General features: G+C 36.4%; 1 protein-coding gene across 1 annotated transcript in view; it reads right to left on the bottom strand.

Annotated features, from left to right (window-relative positions):
* Positions 1-17,343, bottom strand: part of DPP10 (dipeptidyl peptidase like 10) — a 331,482-nt gene that overhangs the window by 102,521 nt on the left and 211,618 nt on the right. Inside the window, exons 6-7 of the mRNA XM_049615726.1 lie at positions 12,637-12,791; positions 5,645-5,742 (exon numbers count right to left, since the gene is read on the bottom strand). Coding sequence (XP_049471683.1) covers positions 5,645-5,742; positions 12,637-12,791 — 253 coding nt within the window. The remainder of the gene's footprint in view (positions 1-5,644; positions 5,743-12,636; positions 12,792-17,343) is intronic.

The raw sequence follows: 17,343 nt of genomic DNA, 5'->3' as shown, positions 1-17,343 counted from the left end.
GGAAGAAACAACACTCCTTGGCAGAAAAGAAAGATACAGTATAGACTAGACATACTTCAATGATACAGGAAGGACAAACTATCAAGTCAAAGACACAGAGTAAGGAGAAACTACAGATAAAACATTACTGTCTCTCCTCAGCCTGGAGATATCTGAATACAAAGGATAATCACTTCCTCAAAACAATCTGGAAAATGCCTAGAACTTAAATATATATTTTAAAATTTTACTTATAAATTCCAGTAAAGATAAGGAATGCTTATAATACCTTACACTCATAGTGTAAAAATTTACAAAATGTTACTTCCCCTTAAGATGAGATGAATTATCAGGGGAGCCTGGGTGACTCAGTACGTTGAGTGGCCAACTCTTGATCTTGGCTCAGGTCACGATCTCACAGCTTATGAGATCAAGCCCTGTGTTTGGCTCTGTGCTGACAGCACAAATCTGCTTGGGATTTTTTCTCTCCCCCTCTGTTCCTCCTCCACTCATAAGAGAGTGAGGCTGCTGTCTCTCTCAAAATCAATAAATAAACTTAAAAAAAAGATGAGGTGAATCATCTAACTCCCAAATGGGTCTGGAATGTTCATGAAGGGGCATTATCTTATTTCCTACTGTGCTACATTCTGAAGAATCAACACAGACAAAAATTAAAGAGTATGAGCTGAATTACTGTTGAAGAAAAGTTTCATTCATGATCTGAATTTGTTTGATAAAAGATCTTTAGCTGAATCACAAATATGCTTTTTGAAAAAATAAAGAAGTATGGGGGAAGGAAAAAGGAAAAGAAATTATGCCTTTCTCCAAGCTATGGTATCCTTTTATTTTTAAAACCATATAAATGGATAGAAATTTACTTTACATTCTTTGAGTAGAGTTTAAGTATCTGGTTGAAGGGAAGATCTACCGAATGCTGATTCTACCTTGGGGACATATTTCTATTATAATTATGAACATTAGTTGTTATAAATCAATTAATCAATCAACCAAGTAAAGAATCAACAGACCAAAACAAATGACCTAACGTCTTCAAATTCTATACAAACCTTGCTCTTTGGAATGAGAATGAAAGAATACGAGCTTATAAGGTAGCTCAAGGCCTAAGCGATGCTTTTTCTATTTATAAGTCTTCCTCCCTATATGGTATGCACATATATATTCAATTATTATTATTGTCATGATGGTGATTTTATGAGAGGGAGAAAAAGCTAAGAGATGGTCATATATGAGGTTCAGATTTAGTGGAAAAAAAGAAAAAGAAAAAAAAAGATAGTTCATAAATACACAGAGCAATAGAATAAGAGTCATGTATTGATTGCTGTTGTGCAGATCTGAAGATATTATAAAAATATAGTAGATGTTTAGATAGCATACCCAAAAAAGGAGTAGATATGTACATTATTATGGGCTAAATTAACTATTTGGGTATTCTGCTACTGAGAGTTTAAATAGAATTTCAAATGATATGGGTAGCTATGAAACCATATGTTATGAACACAACACAAACTCCACAAAAAAGAGAGCATAGATGGTCTTAACAGAGCATGGGGAAAGGATGAAACTAATAAAATTAATTTATGCTTGTTTACATTTATACATTAAAAAATAATGATTTGTATTTCTTGGAATTTGTAGGAATACGGTCACTAATAAATATGAGAATACTGGTACTGATAGTTGACAACAAAAATTTACTTTATATATTTACATATACAATTTTTTTTAATATAAAAAAGAATTTGAGTTAGCTTAGAAAGATTTAAGAATAACATGATAAAGAAAATTAGAAAGAGAAAAAGGAAAATAAGTTAAGAGAGGGAAACAGGTGTTACCAAAGGTAAGCGTCATGTCCAAAGTACACTAATGCAGTTACATGACTCACCATACACATAAGAAAAATATGGGAAGTTTGCAGGAGAAGCACATGCATCAGTTCAGATAAATCATAGATGTGTGTATATGTTTGCATATGAGTGTGTATGTGTATGTGTCTGTATAGAAATAGAGACACTGAAGACACACACACACACACACACACACACACAGGAAGAGACAGAAACAGAGAGGCAAAGAGACAGAGATAGAAACAGCACCAAACAGACAGAACACTGTATAGAAATAGAGAGATTTAAAGACACACACACACACACACACACACACACACACACACAGGAAGACACAGAAACAGAGAGGCAAAGAGACAGAGATAGAAACAGCACCAAACAGACAGAACACTGTATAGAAATAGAGAGATTTAAAGACAGACACACACACACACACACACACACACACACACACATACACACTCAGAGAGACAGAGAGGCAGAGAGACAGAAACAGAAACAGTACTAGACACAGAGACAGAACACTTCTCACGTGGCTTCAGAAAAATCATAGTGTTCTGGCGGGGACATCTCCAACCTATGCCTAAACAATGATAAACTTCTTAGAGCAAATATATTCTTAAATTATTTGTATGGAATACTCTCTGTTTGCCAGGTCCGTTCTCCAACTGTCCCTCTGCAGTTTCCAGAGGCTGGCCTCTACAGTGAGGATGCCTTGACAGTGGAAGGCCTCTGCAGGATACTCAAAGGTTGAGAGGAGAGAGAGTTCAGGGTATTAATTCCCGGGACCCACTCACTATTAGGGTATGGCTTGGCAATGACTGAATTGCTTAATCTGTAGACACATCCTACTGGTCCATCCTATTCTTCAGAACTACAGGCTTCTGGATTCATAACAGCCTGTGCTTCATTCCTTTAGTCCTGGGACCACCATACCTTTCCCTGATAGCCGACTTTAAATTGCTTTCCCATCCTTTGTGTTTCCCCTTAATCCTGCCCACATTTTTGTTAATAGTCCCTTAATTAATTGCATTTCACTTACCCGTCTTGAGTGTGCCATTTTGTTAATTTTTAGGACCCTGACCATTCAATTATGAAAACCAGTACACTCTTTTAGATCTCTCACTAGGAGGGCACAATAGTTTTCTAGCTAATTTCTATATGGCTAAAATACTAAGTATTATATATTAGAGATGTTAATAATCCTAAAACAAAATCAAAGAAAACATAAAAGTTTGGTTTCCATCTTATGTGAAGCTAGAGGAATGCAACTTTGTTTGATTCACACCATGGATATATTTATTTTGTTCATGTTTGTGTGTCTCTGGACCTAATACCTATACATAGAACATCAAGTGCTCTAAAATGATCTAAAATTCATTTATTACTCCTCTGTGAACTGGATTGAAGCTCTCTACCAGAAACAAATGAGTAAGGAAATACATTTCTGTAAAACTGAAGCAGGAGAGGGGCGCCTGGGTGGCGCAGTCGGTTAAGCGTCCGGCTTCAGCCAGGTCACGATCTCACGGTCCGTGAGTTCGAGCCCCGCGTCAGGCTCTGGGCTGATGGCTCAGAGCCTGGAGCCTGTTTCCGATTCTGTGTCTCCCTCTCTCTCTGTCCCTCCCCCCTCTGTGTCTCCCTCTCTCTCTGTCCCTCCCCCGTTCATGCTCTGTCTCTCTCTGTCCCAAAAAATAAAATAAACGTTGAAAAAAAAAATTAAAAAAAAAAAAAACTGAAGCAGGAGAAATATTTTAAAGTATCAGTTTTAAAGTAAATTTTGATCTTGAGTTTTTCAACAAAAATCATACATTTTGGTACACTTCACATGCACTTAATGTAAGACCATGAGGCAGAAAAAGCCAAATTGTTTGGTGCATTGTATACATAAGTTAATACATGACTCTCCCAAAATTGTAGACCAAATTCATCACTAAATCAACATACCTGAATTACATTTAAGAAATCTTTCTTCACAAGATTCTTCCTCACTTTTAGCGCGATCTTTTATATTATTGCGCATGCATACATACACACATACACACACACATACACACACATACATACATCCCTTTTCGGCATGGGTGACTAATTTTATCATATTGTACCTCAAATATTACAGACATACACTTAACTAGTAACCCAATAAATGATAATTGATTCTATCTTTAAGAATTTTTGTGTTTGGTGACATTGCTATATCCTATTGGGTGAACTCTCTAGCAGCCTCTGGGGTTATAAGGTCAAGGTCCAGAATCACCACTTTTTCTCAGAAGAAGACTGGATATTGTAAAGTTGACTTCCACTTCAAAGATTTGAAATGATTAATGAAAATGAAGTGTGTGTGTGTGTGTGTGTGTGTGTGTGTGTATTACTTTAAGATGAAGTTATTCAGACCCAGAGAGAGAGAGAGAGAGAGAGGGAGAGATTTGCCCAAGGTCACCTAATGAAATGATGCAGAGATTTGACTCAGACACTCCAGTCTAGTGACCTTCTCTGTTAATTAAGAGCATTAAAACAAACTGAAGAAAAAGACAAGAGCTCAGGACCTAAAATACAAATGGCTTCCATCATTATTTCATCTGTGCTTAATTTCTTCATGGCTAGCAGACCGAGTGCGGAATTAGAGTTCCTACCTGATTTGGCCAACTCTATTGCCTTCTAAATGTTAATTCCAGTGGTCCTGTAAGGTCTTCCATCATGACCTGCATGAAATGCTCTGTAACTTGTAGGAGGCTTTACCACATTTTCTACTTCTGCTACCAACTAATCTTGGGGTTCAATTTTCTCCCCAAGCCTCATCTTTTCCATCACTAAGAGGAACAAATTATATTAGGTAGTTATGGGTGCCCTTCTGGTGTAAGCCTTCCATAAATTTTTAATAACTTTATAAGTAGGAAACATTTCCACATACTTCAAGCTATAATATCTGTGAAAATCCCCAATTCTGATGGAACTTTCCTGAATACATTGATGGATCAACATTTGAGTGGAATTTATAGGTGAATCAATCCCCTAGGACTGATTGTTGATGGCATCAAAACAAAGTTTGAGCTTAGCCTCATATCATCCAATATAGTGTGAAAGTATTTTCCTAAGTCAGCTACCTATTCCTTCCCCAGGACCTTTGTAAAGTTTTAAAGGGCTGCACTATTTTAAAGAATACCCTTGAAGTTTGAGACCATTCTGAATTTCAAAATCCACATGGATATTTGATTCACTGTTCATTACTAGAAATTTTGCTAATATTAAAATTATGCTTCTGACACATAAAGTGTTTCTTCTATTTCCATTCAAACTTCCTAAATAAGAAGGCTTCTTATGTAGGATGTTTTAAAACAACATCTCATTACATTTCCCTGCCTGGAGAAGAAACCTAGGGAATCACTCCCAAGTTATAGGGAGAATTTCTTCTGGAAAAACCACACAAATTCTAGGAAGACTGTACTCTTTTAAAGAAGATCTCTTTTCAGGTCCTTTTAAAAGAGGCATTTCCAGGAAGAAAATTCAATGGAAAATTATCCTTTGCTCCCATTTCCCTGTCACATCTCCTGCAAAAGGCCTAATTCTCAGTATCACTACATTTAGTCATTTTGTGGTGCTGCTAATCACTTGGAAACTTTAAATGCTCCCTGAGAACAACAAGAAATCCAGAATGAGTTCATTCCTGCACTAATGGGACAACCTCAGATTTATTTTCAAGTGGATTTGTTGAGCTTATCACCTCTCTCTAAATTGCAACAAAATGATAATTGAAGTTAAAGTAACTATTTCCAAGTAAAAATAAAATGGAGATTGCATACCTTGATTTAAAGCTGTCAGGTGGCATGAGTTCCAAAGTATGAGTTGGTCCATATAGGTTTACAACATATAATTTGATGGTTGGGTTCATTTGACCTGCCTTTGAGAAAATGAGAGTTGTAATACAAACATATTAAGCATTAAATTATATTGAAAAGGAAAGTGTTTCGATTCCTTTACAATTCTGCATTAGAATACGGAAAAAGTTTAATTTCTCTAAAGTAGAAATGATTTCAAATTCAACACCCTGATTGCCTTCAATTGTTTTTGTAGATTGCTGTTTCTCAAGCATTTTAGTCAGACAATTAAAGGTGATGGAAAATCATGATGGCTTTATTCATTAGGCATCGCTACTGTGTTCTTTCCCTAGGATAACACAAGAAGGGCTGGCTTTACAAAACAATGAGTAGAACAAGCTGCTACTTACATTATAGGATAAGAAATGCAATGAGAGAAAAGCTTAGCTAATTAAAAGAAGAAGAAGAAGAAAACGAAGAAGACGACCTGCCAATCTAGGTAGCACATGCTTAAAATTCCTCAATACCTAATCCCTTCCATTGCATTAAACATTCCTAGATTTCCTTTTAAACTGTAGTGAACACTACATGGGGTGCAAGTGCCCCTTCAGAGGTGGTGGGCCACAGAACATACTGCCCTCACTAAGTACCGAGCTAAAAGAGTAGAAAGACAGTGATAAGAATAGGTAATAACTAGCCTAGAGCATTAGTATGTTTCTGACTCACAGTATATAGTAAAGGCATTACATTAAACAACCTACTAAATATTCCTACTTCCCACTTAAGATATAATTATAACCCTTTTCCAGATGACAATGGAGAAGCCAAGCAAACAGTGGAAGATGGGATATCTAATAACTGAGGAAGCCGGCATGTAAACCCGGGATGCTCTTCCCTGCTGCAGTTATGCGTCAGTTCATTCCTAGGCAATAGTTTCCAAAGTCTTTCTGAATATACTATGAACTCATAGGGGGAAGAAATGGGACCTTTTACCAATATATTCCAAGCAGTTTGGAATGAATACAAGAATGTGTATGTGAATAAATGACTTACAGAATCAGTTGACTACTGGTGGTGCAATGTGTTTCTGAACAAAGTACCGATGTGTTGTTGGGGTGTGACTGATGTTTTAGGAGAAGGCTATCTGAGATATACAAAGAAAGACAAGGAAATTAAAAGTGGGTTAAATTAGAAGACTGACAAAATCTAAGGAGGATGATAAAAGTGATTAAAGAGGAGAATGAAAATGAAAAATCCATGTCCAAGTAATTGGCATTGATAAAACCCAAAGTTGAACAGGACCAGAAGCAACGTAATGCATTCCACCAACACTCAGTAATAGCTCCATGAGAACTGTGTTATTAGGCTATTAAATATGACTAGCATGGAGGGAAAGGCAAAGGGATGAATGGGTGAAGCACAGAGGACTTTTAGGGCAGTGAAAATTACTCTGTGATACCATAATGATGGATACATGTCATATATTTGTCCAAATCTACAGAATGCACAACACCAAAAGTGAACTGTAATGGAAACTATGGACTTTGGGTGATTATGATATGTCAGTGTAGCTTCATCAATTATAACAAATGCACCATTGTAGTGAGTGATGCTGATATTGGGAGAGGCTATGCATGTGTGCGTGCAGATGGCATATGGGAATTCTGTCCCTTTCTCTCAATTCTGCTGTGAACCTTAAACTGCTCTAAAAAATAAAGTCTTAATAATACACAAAAATAACTAGCACACCTGTGGAAGTGTATCATACACAGGTCAGAGGTTCTGAGCCAAAGAAAGGGGTCAGGAATGTCTTCCACTACAGAAACAATGCTATAAAGAGAGATGATGGCAATGGTTCATATACTGAAGGGCTTCCTGGAAGATAAGCTATGATCCTGCCTCATGGAGTAGGATCTGGTGTCAGATTTTGTAAAGTTTTTCATTATTTTAAAACCCTCAAGTTCTGGGCACATCTGTCTTGGACAGTTTAGTTTTATACCACACACAGGAGCTCCCTTTCACATCACTACTGTTTCAATTTAATTGTCATGACCCTCCCTGAAAAAAACAGCCTTATCCATTTTTTCAATCTAACCATTTCTTTAGTTTGACCACATATACTAAAAATTAGAGCTGGGATACAATATTTAGTAGTGCCATTCAAAGTGTTGAACTTTGACCAGCAGCAAGTATCCATCAGTATCACCTGGCATCTTAGAAACACAAATACTAGGCCCTACACAAACTCAAAATCACAATCTATAGTTGTGGGCCCAAGATTCTGTGTTTTAACAAGACTCTCAGATAGCTATAATTAGTATGCAAATTTTATAAGACACTGATATATATGTATATATTTTTTCAATAATATATATTATTGCTAGTATATGTAGTAATCATATATATTCAATAATGTATAATAATATATAATAACATATAATAATATATAATAATATATAATATTGTATACATATATACACATATTGGATACATGTGTAATATATACATATATATATTATATATTACAGTTCAGTGGTTACCAAAGGTGTTAACCTGCATCAGAATTACTCAGAGGGCAGGAAGGCTTGTTTAATAAGATTTAACCAGCATTTCTCATGTCATGGGACATGACTCTTATTTACTGAATATAGACGATGGGCAAGATGTTAAAGATCCTCAAGTATTGTTTGATTATCAAAAATGAGACAATACTTCTCTGAGAATATGTCACAAGTCAGCAGTTTTGAGTCAAAGTAGGTTTACCTTCTGTAGCTTAAAAATAGCTCATAATTTTGTCACATAGACTAACAAAACAGTAATTTCTAAAAATGTCTAAAGTTTAAAAAATGTCTAAAACAGTAAACAGTAGAAAATTAAAAAGATAGCTATCATAAAGACACTGAATTTTCTAGTTGTTGAAAAATTGTGCCTATTATTTTTTTATTTTTCAATAAACTCATTTAGAAAAAGAGAAATTAGAAATTAAATTGATCTTTTTGTCAGTTCTTATCAATGATGAATAATTTTATGACATACTTTGTCAAAGACACAGATGGTATTTACCATACCATAAGATAGTTTTTTTGTTCGTTTGTTTGTTTGTTTTTAATGTTTGCAACTCTGCTATGCTTCTACCTGTATGGGATCACCGATAACCCTGTTAGCTTTTACATGAAAACAAACTAAAATTTGTGTACACATGTGCCAATTTTAGATAAAAAACAAACATTAGGCTATTTCCAAAACTCAGCTGTCCATCAGTCTATAATCTCAATTAGATTTTTATCTCTCCATGGAGTTTTGAAATTAAGTGCACACTGCAAGTTCATTCACACCTTTCAATATCTGGATCATTTCAATACTTTGCAAATTAGAGGAGTTCATCTATTTGCTTTTTTACAGTCACATTTTCCAGAAAGACTGCATATCTACAGAATCCTTCCTCTATAATTCTGAAACACAAGCCTCAATAATAATTAACCTTATTTTACTGGCAACTAAATTGTCATTAAACGAGATAATGCTTTAATTAAGAAGATTAACCTGAGGTTACTGAGATAGAACTGTGCATCTCTTTTGTGCTGAATTGCTAATGATAGGGTATTTTATGAGTTCTGAATCATGCTGAATTAAGTAAAATACAAATATATTTGTTTAGTGTAAGTATTTCATTAGTAAATCTGACCACATTGAGTATTTGCTGCACTTATTTTAATCTAGTTTAATTTGAAGCACAATTTAGTGTGAACTCTATGAATTACTTCAATGTCTAAAGTACTACTTTTTGTAAGTTTATTGCAAAAGTAAGAGCAAATCAAAATAATACAGTTGTTAGTGGAAGAACTGACAAATGTTTTGGTTTTTTTTAAACCAGCGTGGAAAATAATGACTTTCAAAGTTTAAGTAATTTATCCAAAATGATACTGAAACTTATTCTGAGAACAAGGATCAAGCTCAGACCTACTTTCTTCCAGTCCTATGGTCTTAAGTACCTGGGCAGGGATTCCTACTAAAAACCTCCCGAGGATTTACGATTCTTTGTCTTGGCATGGCTGCTAGAATAGCTAATGTTTCTTTGTGTTTAATACTCCTCAGTGGTGGTAATTAACACACACTCAGGACTTTTACCTTGCATTACCTGTCTTTATCTATGTATCTATTATTTATATATCTTATGTATCCATCCATCCATCCATCACCTCTCTCTCTCTCTCTCTCTCTCTCTCTCTCTATCTGCCTGCCTACCTACCTACCTACCTACCTATCCATCTATCTATCTCATGTGTGAGACTAAGAATCATATGTATATCTTACTAAGTCATTAGGAGTAAATGGAGCAAACAGAGCTACACATATATTTGTTAATTTGACAAGATGATATTTCAATTCCAGATATGTCCTCAGATATATAAGTTAACCTCTGGTAGTTTTACAAAGAGGGACAGAATCAATAAATTTGAGTTATTTCCCTGTTCTTAAAATAACTCTGACTTTTATAGAAGGACTTAGCCTTTTAGAGAGCTCAGTTTGTCCATTTATAAATAGAGGCAATTGTGAAGAAGTCCAAATAAGGAAAAAAAAATAGTGAAACTATCTCTGAAAATATGAAGCATATTATTAGCACACATGATTTACATAATAGCAAAGATTATTTTATGCCTAGCTTTATTATTGAGAATTATAAAATAATTAACCTATTAATAACAAAATGTCTAGATTTATCAACGCAGTATTTTCTGAATCAAATTTTCTCAGATATTTCTATTTGTTTATGTGTTTGCCTCAGTCTTTTAAAATTATGAGGTCTAGGAGTGTCCCAGTTCAAGCACCAGCAGCCTCTAACTGAGAAGGCAATTTGAAAACGCACCTATTGCGTATGGTTCTTAGCGTGAGTCCTACAATTCCCCACTCCTCTTGGGACATGAATTACAAAAAAATTTGTTTCTTCCCTGGGGCTGATTTTATTTCCTTTTTGCAGTGAACAAACTAAACAGTTGTGTGTGAATATCTTGCCTATTCACATATGCTTTTCACAATATGCCACTTCATTTTGTATTTAAATTGTCAGGTGAATTTTCATTATCATAAGTAAATCAAATGATGTGAGAATTAATACATTTGAGAAGTCTTTTCAGTCATTTTTTGGGGGAAAGATGCAGTTATGCCTTATAGGAACAAACTGTCATTCGTAAAACATGGCTAAATCTATATTAGAGAAGTCATAAGTTGTGTACTTGAAGTACAATAAAAATCTCTTCGTGAATGTGATTATTTTGTTGTTAGGCCAGGTTGCCATTTTCTCCTGAAGAGCACAGAATATATACGGCTTTTAACTTATATCCAGAAAAGACCCTATACATAATATTTCAAAATCATAAAATTAGATTCCTCTCAATTCTCCTGTCTTTCTCAGCCAGCTATAAGCCAGTCATTTAATACTACCTACAGTCTATGGAAGGAAGACAAGATTGAGAGAAAACAAACAAGCAAGCAAACAAAACCCAAAAAACAAAGCCACAACAGATGGTACAGAATCTCACTGAGTAAACAATCTTCTTATTCCTGACTCTCTATATTCAAGCCAGCATCCATCCTTCCTTGCTTCCTTCCTTCCTCCCTCCCTCCCTCCCTCCATCTCCTTTCTTCCCACCCTCCTTCCCTTCCTTCCTTTCCTCTCTTTCCTTTCCTTTCTCCCTCCCCTCCCCTCCCCTCCCCTCCCCTCCTCTCCTCTCCTCTCCTCTCCTCTCCTCTCTTTCCCTACCTTGAGTAACTTGGGTCTGGTAGATGAGAGGAAAATAGAGAAAGTCACCCCTACCCAGACCATGCCTTCACTGCAAGTATAGAATAATATGTGTCATGGGTAATTTGTCCAATACTTTGACCAATTAATGTAATGCACAAGTTGAAAGGTACAAAACCTATCATGCTTGGGAAATATAAAGTACAACACACGAAAGGAATGGCTAAAAAATAGCTTCTAAATCGAATTAGCAGCCATCTCTTACCAAATTAAGAGGTGAACTGTGTAAAGTGGAATTTAAAAACTTTCCTATAAAACATCTTTACATGATTAATGCATAAGGGTCCTCACTTATGAGCCTTTTTCTTTGTAATATAATCATGGGGTAAATACACCTTTAAAAATAGAACTTAAGGTATCAAAAATGCCATACAGTAGAAAAAAGTTACACTCCAGATGTTTTGCAACCTGCTCCCTACTTGAAAATGGTTTTGCTCTCTGGGCAAGATTTCCATATTTGCCTCACTCAATAAAACAATTCCATCTATCTTAGCCATGCCTGGCTATGGCTCTATCCCAGCATGTTATAAAGTATGTTCCAGAGTATGCTCTGCCAAAATAATGCTGATGTTAATACTAATACTAATAAATTCTTTATAGAGATTCTTTATGCTTAGTCTATTCCTTACTGGAGATACTTTATGCTTAGTCAATTTTTTATGGGAGATTTATAATGCACATTAACATATAGTATATTAAATGCTCTACGAAATAATCTGAGCGAAGTTGGATTTTTCTTTTTTTTTTTGACTAAGAAATTTCAACTCATTTAACCATGAGACTTTTTCTTCCCTTATAACACCTATTACCAACTAGAACTAACAAATGTTAACAAACAGAATGTACTTTTGGAGAAACCTGTGCCTTAGCATCAGTGCTGCCCCTTATCTCTTCTCACCTTTTTTCTAACTGGGAAGGTGAGGGAAAACAAGAATGAGAGCATCAAAGGGAAATAAATGCAGCAAAAGTGACCGTTCCCAAGCCCTTAATCATCTCTACCTCTTCCTACCAGAACAGTGTGTACAGGCTACTGCAAGCTCTAAAAAGATGAGTCAGCTGACCAGTAGGAAAAGCTTCTTTTTTTCTGCAAAGACAATTTGTTCACGAACCAAGGATACTATCAATCAAGTCAATGGTGCAAAGAGAGAGAACAAACTAGTACTTCTACGATACTTACCTTAGGATATGGATACTGCTTTCCTTTGGGATACAATGCTCCGGTAAATCGAGGAATAATCATGTTAGGCACCAACGAGTCATTTATCATCAGGAAGGCAAGCCTTTCTCCGTCTGGTGACCACCAGTGGGCAATATGAGAATGCAGAAGTTCCTCTAGAATAAATGAGTGTTATTTGAAACCAACTGTAGAGATGTGGGCTCAGTGACCCACAAACATCTGTCCTTGAAATCTCCATCGCACATATACATTTTTTTCCTATGCGGTGTGTTGGGTTTTATCAATATCATGAAGAATTCTTTATTTCTGAGTTACCCTTTTAGTCCCAGGGGAAGCAGATGCAATGGAAAGAAAGGGTGAAGCAATGAAGTCAGGATTTCACAGACCATCAGCAAATGTGAAGAAAGAAGGTGAAAGCACTATTGGAATAAAAAGACTAAGAACAGTAACTGAAGACTGAGATACGGTATAAAACCATATTCATGTCACCATTCATTTATATTTGCATTCGATCATATCTCCATCATCAAACAAGTTGAATTTCAGCATTTGTCAATGCCTTGACAAACTAGATTCATGAAATTATTTTGAGCTCTCAGGAAATAGAATAAGAAATATATTGGATATCATTCATGTGACCAGATCCACTATTCATTTGTCTATACCTGCCTTCTGGCCCAGTAAGTTAACTTGTATCAACTACAGTAAAAGGGCTGTCATGCTTTCCAGAGCATGGCCATTAGGGTACAATGGCAAGAGATTAGAAGGAGAAGAGTGAAATCAGAGTATTCACTCCCTTGGCCTTATCCTGAAATGGCACTTCAGGCTTGCTGTATGTTTTAAATAATGTCACTACTCCTATGGATGCAGTCTTTTCTATGCAATGTTCTCCTTTTGTATCTTGCAATGCATGGTTCATCTCTATGGACATAGGGGTGGTATAATAGCTTGGTTGCTACTGGTCTAGATTATATCTCTGTCCTTTATGGTTTCACTTCATAAATGTGGTCTCTTTGTAAATAGATCTTCTTCAGATTACTGAATGTGCCAGCTCTTTCCTTTTGGTACCTTGACAAATGCCGTGAAGAATACCAGCAATAGACTCAGAAAAGGGACCTTTAAAGTGAGACTTTGAGATTACCTTGGAGATCTATATCTGTATCTATATCTGTATATCTATATCCATCTATATCTGCACTACCTTCGAGGTAACAATCACCTTTCCAGGAAGGAATTGGAGCATAAATAATCCATAGCAAAGAATGGAATCATGAGTAATCCACTGTCACGGGTGATGACACAGAATGAAATGCAGATAGAGAGGAAAGGTTTGGGGAGGGTAATTGGTGGTGGCACTTGATTTCCACAACAATGGCAACTCTAAAGATTATAAAGTGAAGTTCACATGGTTCATATGACACCTCAGGGAGAGTACATAGACATAAACTGAAATTGAAACCATGACTGCAAAATCAGGGATACAAAAAAGATCATCAGGGCATCTTTGAAGGAGTCTGTCTCTTCTGTAGTTGTAGGTAAGGCAGAGGTCCAAGAGTACACAGCAAGGGTTGCAGGGCTACAACACAAGTTTAGTGGCTCAACTCTGTTTTTGTTTGTTTGTTTGTTTAAGCTAAGACAGAGATATTAGCGGAGAAGTACTGGGACCCTGGCACATAGGATAAAGATGCTTAGGTAAATGTGTGCAGTATGCTTATGCTTTCTGGACCAGTCTCATAAATAAAACATTTTATAGTGGAATGTTGCTATATGTGTCTAATTTTATGGCTGAAGATGCTGAACCTGAAAATTCCCACAAGTCTTCTTGCTGACAGAGGCAGCCTCTATCCAAGGGAGGGAGACATCCTCTGCATAAAGGCAGAGTGAAGATAAATCCCTGTAAAGTTTATGAGTTCTATATCCCTAGGGGAGAATTTGGAGATCTAGTAGCATAGTACACACTGAGATGTATCTTCTAAAGTGAGAGAAAATTTGTTGGAATTGTACTCATGCAAAAGTGAAGAGGGAATAGATTCTTCAGATTCTGAAGAAACAGCTTAAAGCATATTCACATATGATGCCCTGTTCTACTTCCCAGACAACCTGTGAAGCTGCCCGTTCTGAGCAGAGTCTGTGCAAGAAAGGGCTATGCAGCACATCAAGGCCATGGTACAACCCTTTCTGCCACCTTTACCTTGTGAACCAGCAGATACAATGTTAATATAAATATTCATGGTAAACAGAGATGCTGTGCAGAGCTTCTGACACTCACTATATGGCAATCAAAACACAGATATTACAGGCTTTAGGGAAAGGCCATTTCCTCCTGTGCTGATTAATGTTCTCTATTTCAAAAGCAGATCTCTACTGGGGAATTGCAGAAGCAATTAGTCTGACCATGGGATGCCAAGTGTCTATGCAACCCCAATTGCCCATCATGAACTAAATGTTATCCAATTCACTGACCATAAAACTAAACACATAAAGCAATATCCCACTATAAAATAGAAGGGGTATATATGGGACTGGGACAGAACACAGAAGTAAAATGCCCAGAGTACTGCATCCTCTGCTTTACTCTATCTCCTCAGCTCATGTCAAAATCTCAAGATGTGTTTTCTAATACACGTTGACAGGGGAGGAATAAATGCAGGCCTGGTTTATGGGCAGGTCTGTATGATGTACTTGAAGACTGTGAAATTGGATAGGCTCTGTACTACAGTCTGACTGAGGAATGGCATTAAAAGACCAAACTAAACATAAATCCTCCAAGTTGGCAGACTTTTGAACAAGATACTTAGTTTTCTACCTTTTGTGGAAGGAGAATTGGTTTGAAGCATGGGTCCACCCTGACTCATGCACGGTAACTAACAAAAGACCTGATCAGCGTTATGGGAAGACTAAAATTAGAAAATTAGTGACAAGGAAATGTAGGGAAAGATAACTGCATCCATCTATCAGGAGGGGTGAACATGTAAAAATGTGAAGATAGTAGTGTCCTACTTGATATCCACCAGAACACTTTGGTGTGCATACCGGAGGAGGCTCTCAATAATCAGATGGACAATATGACTACTAAGTACAGGTCAGTCTGCTTGGGCTCCCACCATTACCTGCCAACAAGAGTGGCTGTCATTAAACTCTTGAAATGGCATGATTTCCCAACAGGACCAGCTGGCTACCTGGTGACAGGTAGATCACATGGGAACCATTCCATCAAGAACGGGTAGCATTTTGTCATTACAAAGACAGACATGTACTCTGGTTTAGATATGCCTTGGTTGCTTGAAGTCCTGTCAGCACTGCTATTCATGGACTTACAGAATAGCGTACCCATTATGACAATGATTCACCCACATCACCACCGAACAGAAAAGATTTTATAGCAAAAAGGAGGGCAATAGGCTTAGACCATAAAATTCAGTGTTCTCCATTAGATATATGTACCTGGCTTGATGGAAGTGTGAACTAGTCTTTTCTATCTCAGTTTTGGCCCTATAACAACCTTAAAGTTAGGATGTCATCATACATATGTGTTTCTCTTGCATAGCCAGGAAGCACAGATCTGGGAACTAAGGGGTAGGAGTGTAGCATTCTCTTTCACCATCACCCTATTAACCCACTGGACACTGGACATATTTTGTTTCTTGTATTCAAGATAAGGAGATCAGTGGTTTTAGAAGTCCAAATGCCTAAGGGAGGATTGCTTCTAACAGGAAATGTCATAATCATGTTCCTCTGAATTAGAAGCTGAAATTTCCCCCTGACCATTTGGGGCTCAATAGGCCTGGAGGAAAAAAAAAAAACTGACAGAAAACATAGTCACTGTGTGTCTGTCTGATAATCTCATCTTTCAGGAAGAATATATATGTCTTCACTATACAAAGGAGAGGAAAGAAAAAATATATCTGGACTCAGGAGATTCACAAATACTCCTTTGTTCAACTCTATCTCATTTTCCAATTCTACATTTTCCACATTCCAATTTCCATTTCAATGCAAAATTGAAATTGTAGCAACCTAATTAAGAAAAAGAAGCAAAGGAATAAGATTGGGCAGGGATAAAATTTTGGTTTGATCTACTAGGTAAATAACCTATGTAGTCAAAATGCTGGCAAAAGGTAAAGGCAAAAATGAATCATTAATTGACAAAGGAGCTATGATTACTAGGTAAGGCCTTATTTCTTATTTAATTGGGGCATTTCCCCTGAAGCCTTATATGAAAAACACAAGCGTTGGCTGTAGTTATAAATTTCAGGAATATAAACTGGACTGATGCCATTCTACAATGAAACAGTAGCAGATGGAATTTCATGTGTTCTTTCAAAGACACAAAGTTTTTGCTTAAGTAATAATAATACCACTTTATCTCTGAGTTTTTGTTGGCCATGGCCAAGATGAAACCAGATAAATCAAATGAAGAAAATAAAGGTTTTTTTGCATACTTTTTTATTTTCTTGGTTCTCACCCATTGGAATCATGTGAGTCTGGCTATGTTTCCCAACCAAAACTTACTGCTTCTGTTACTGCAAAAACTATACGATTCCTTCTTTGTAGGTTCTAGTAACAGCTTACGTACCCTTTCCATTTCAGGTGTTAATGACTAAATCATTACCAGCCATAGACTGCTACATATCCCTTGTCTTTGATAAGTGACCCCTTCGTTGATAAATTGTTTAATACTACTTTGAATGTGCCATTTTTTTCCAA

The sequence above is a fragment of the Panthera uncia genome (assembly GCF_023721935.1).
Source record: "Panthera uncia isolate 11264 chromosome C1 unlocalized genomic scaffold, Puncia_PCG_1.0 HiC_scaffold_3, whole genome shotgun sequence".
NCBI lineage: Eukaryota > Metazoa > Chordata > Mammalia > Carnivora > Felidae > Panthera > Panthera uncia.
The sequence above is the reverse complement of the archived record's forward strand: the minus strand, read 5'-3'. Positions and strand labels throughout refer to the sequence as shown.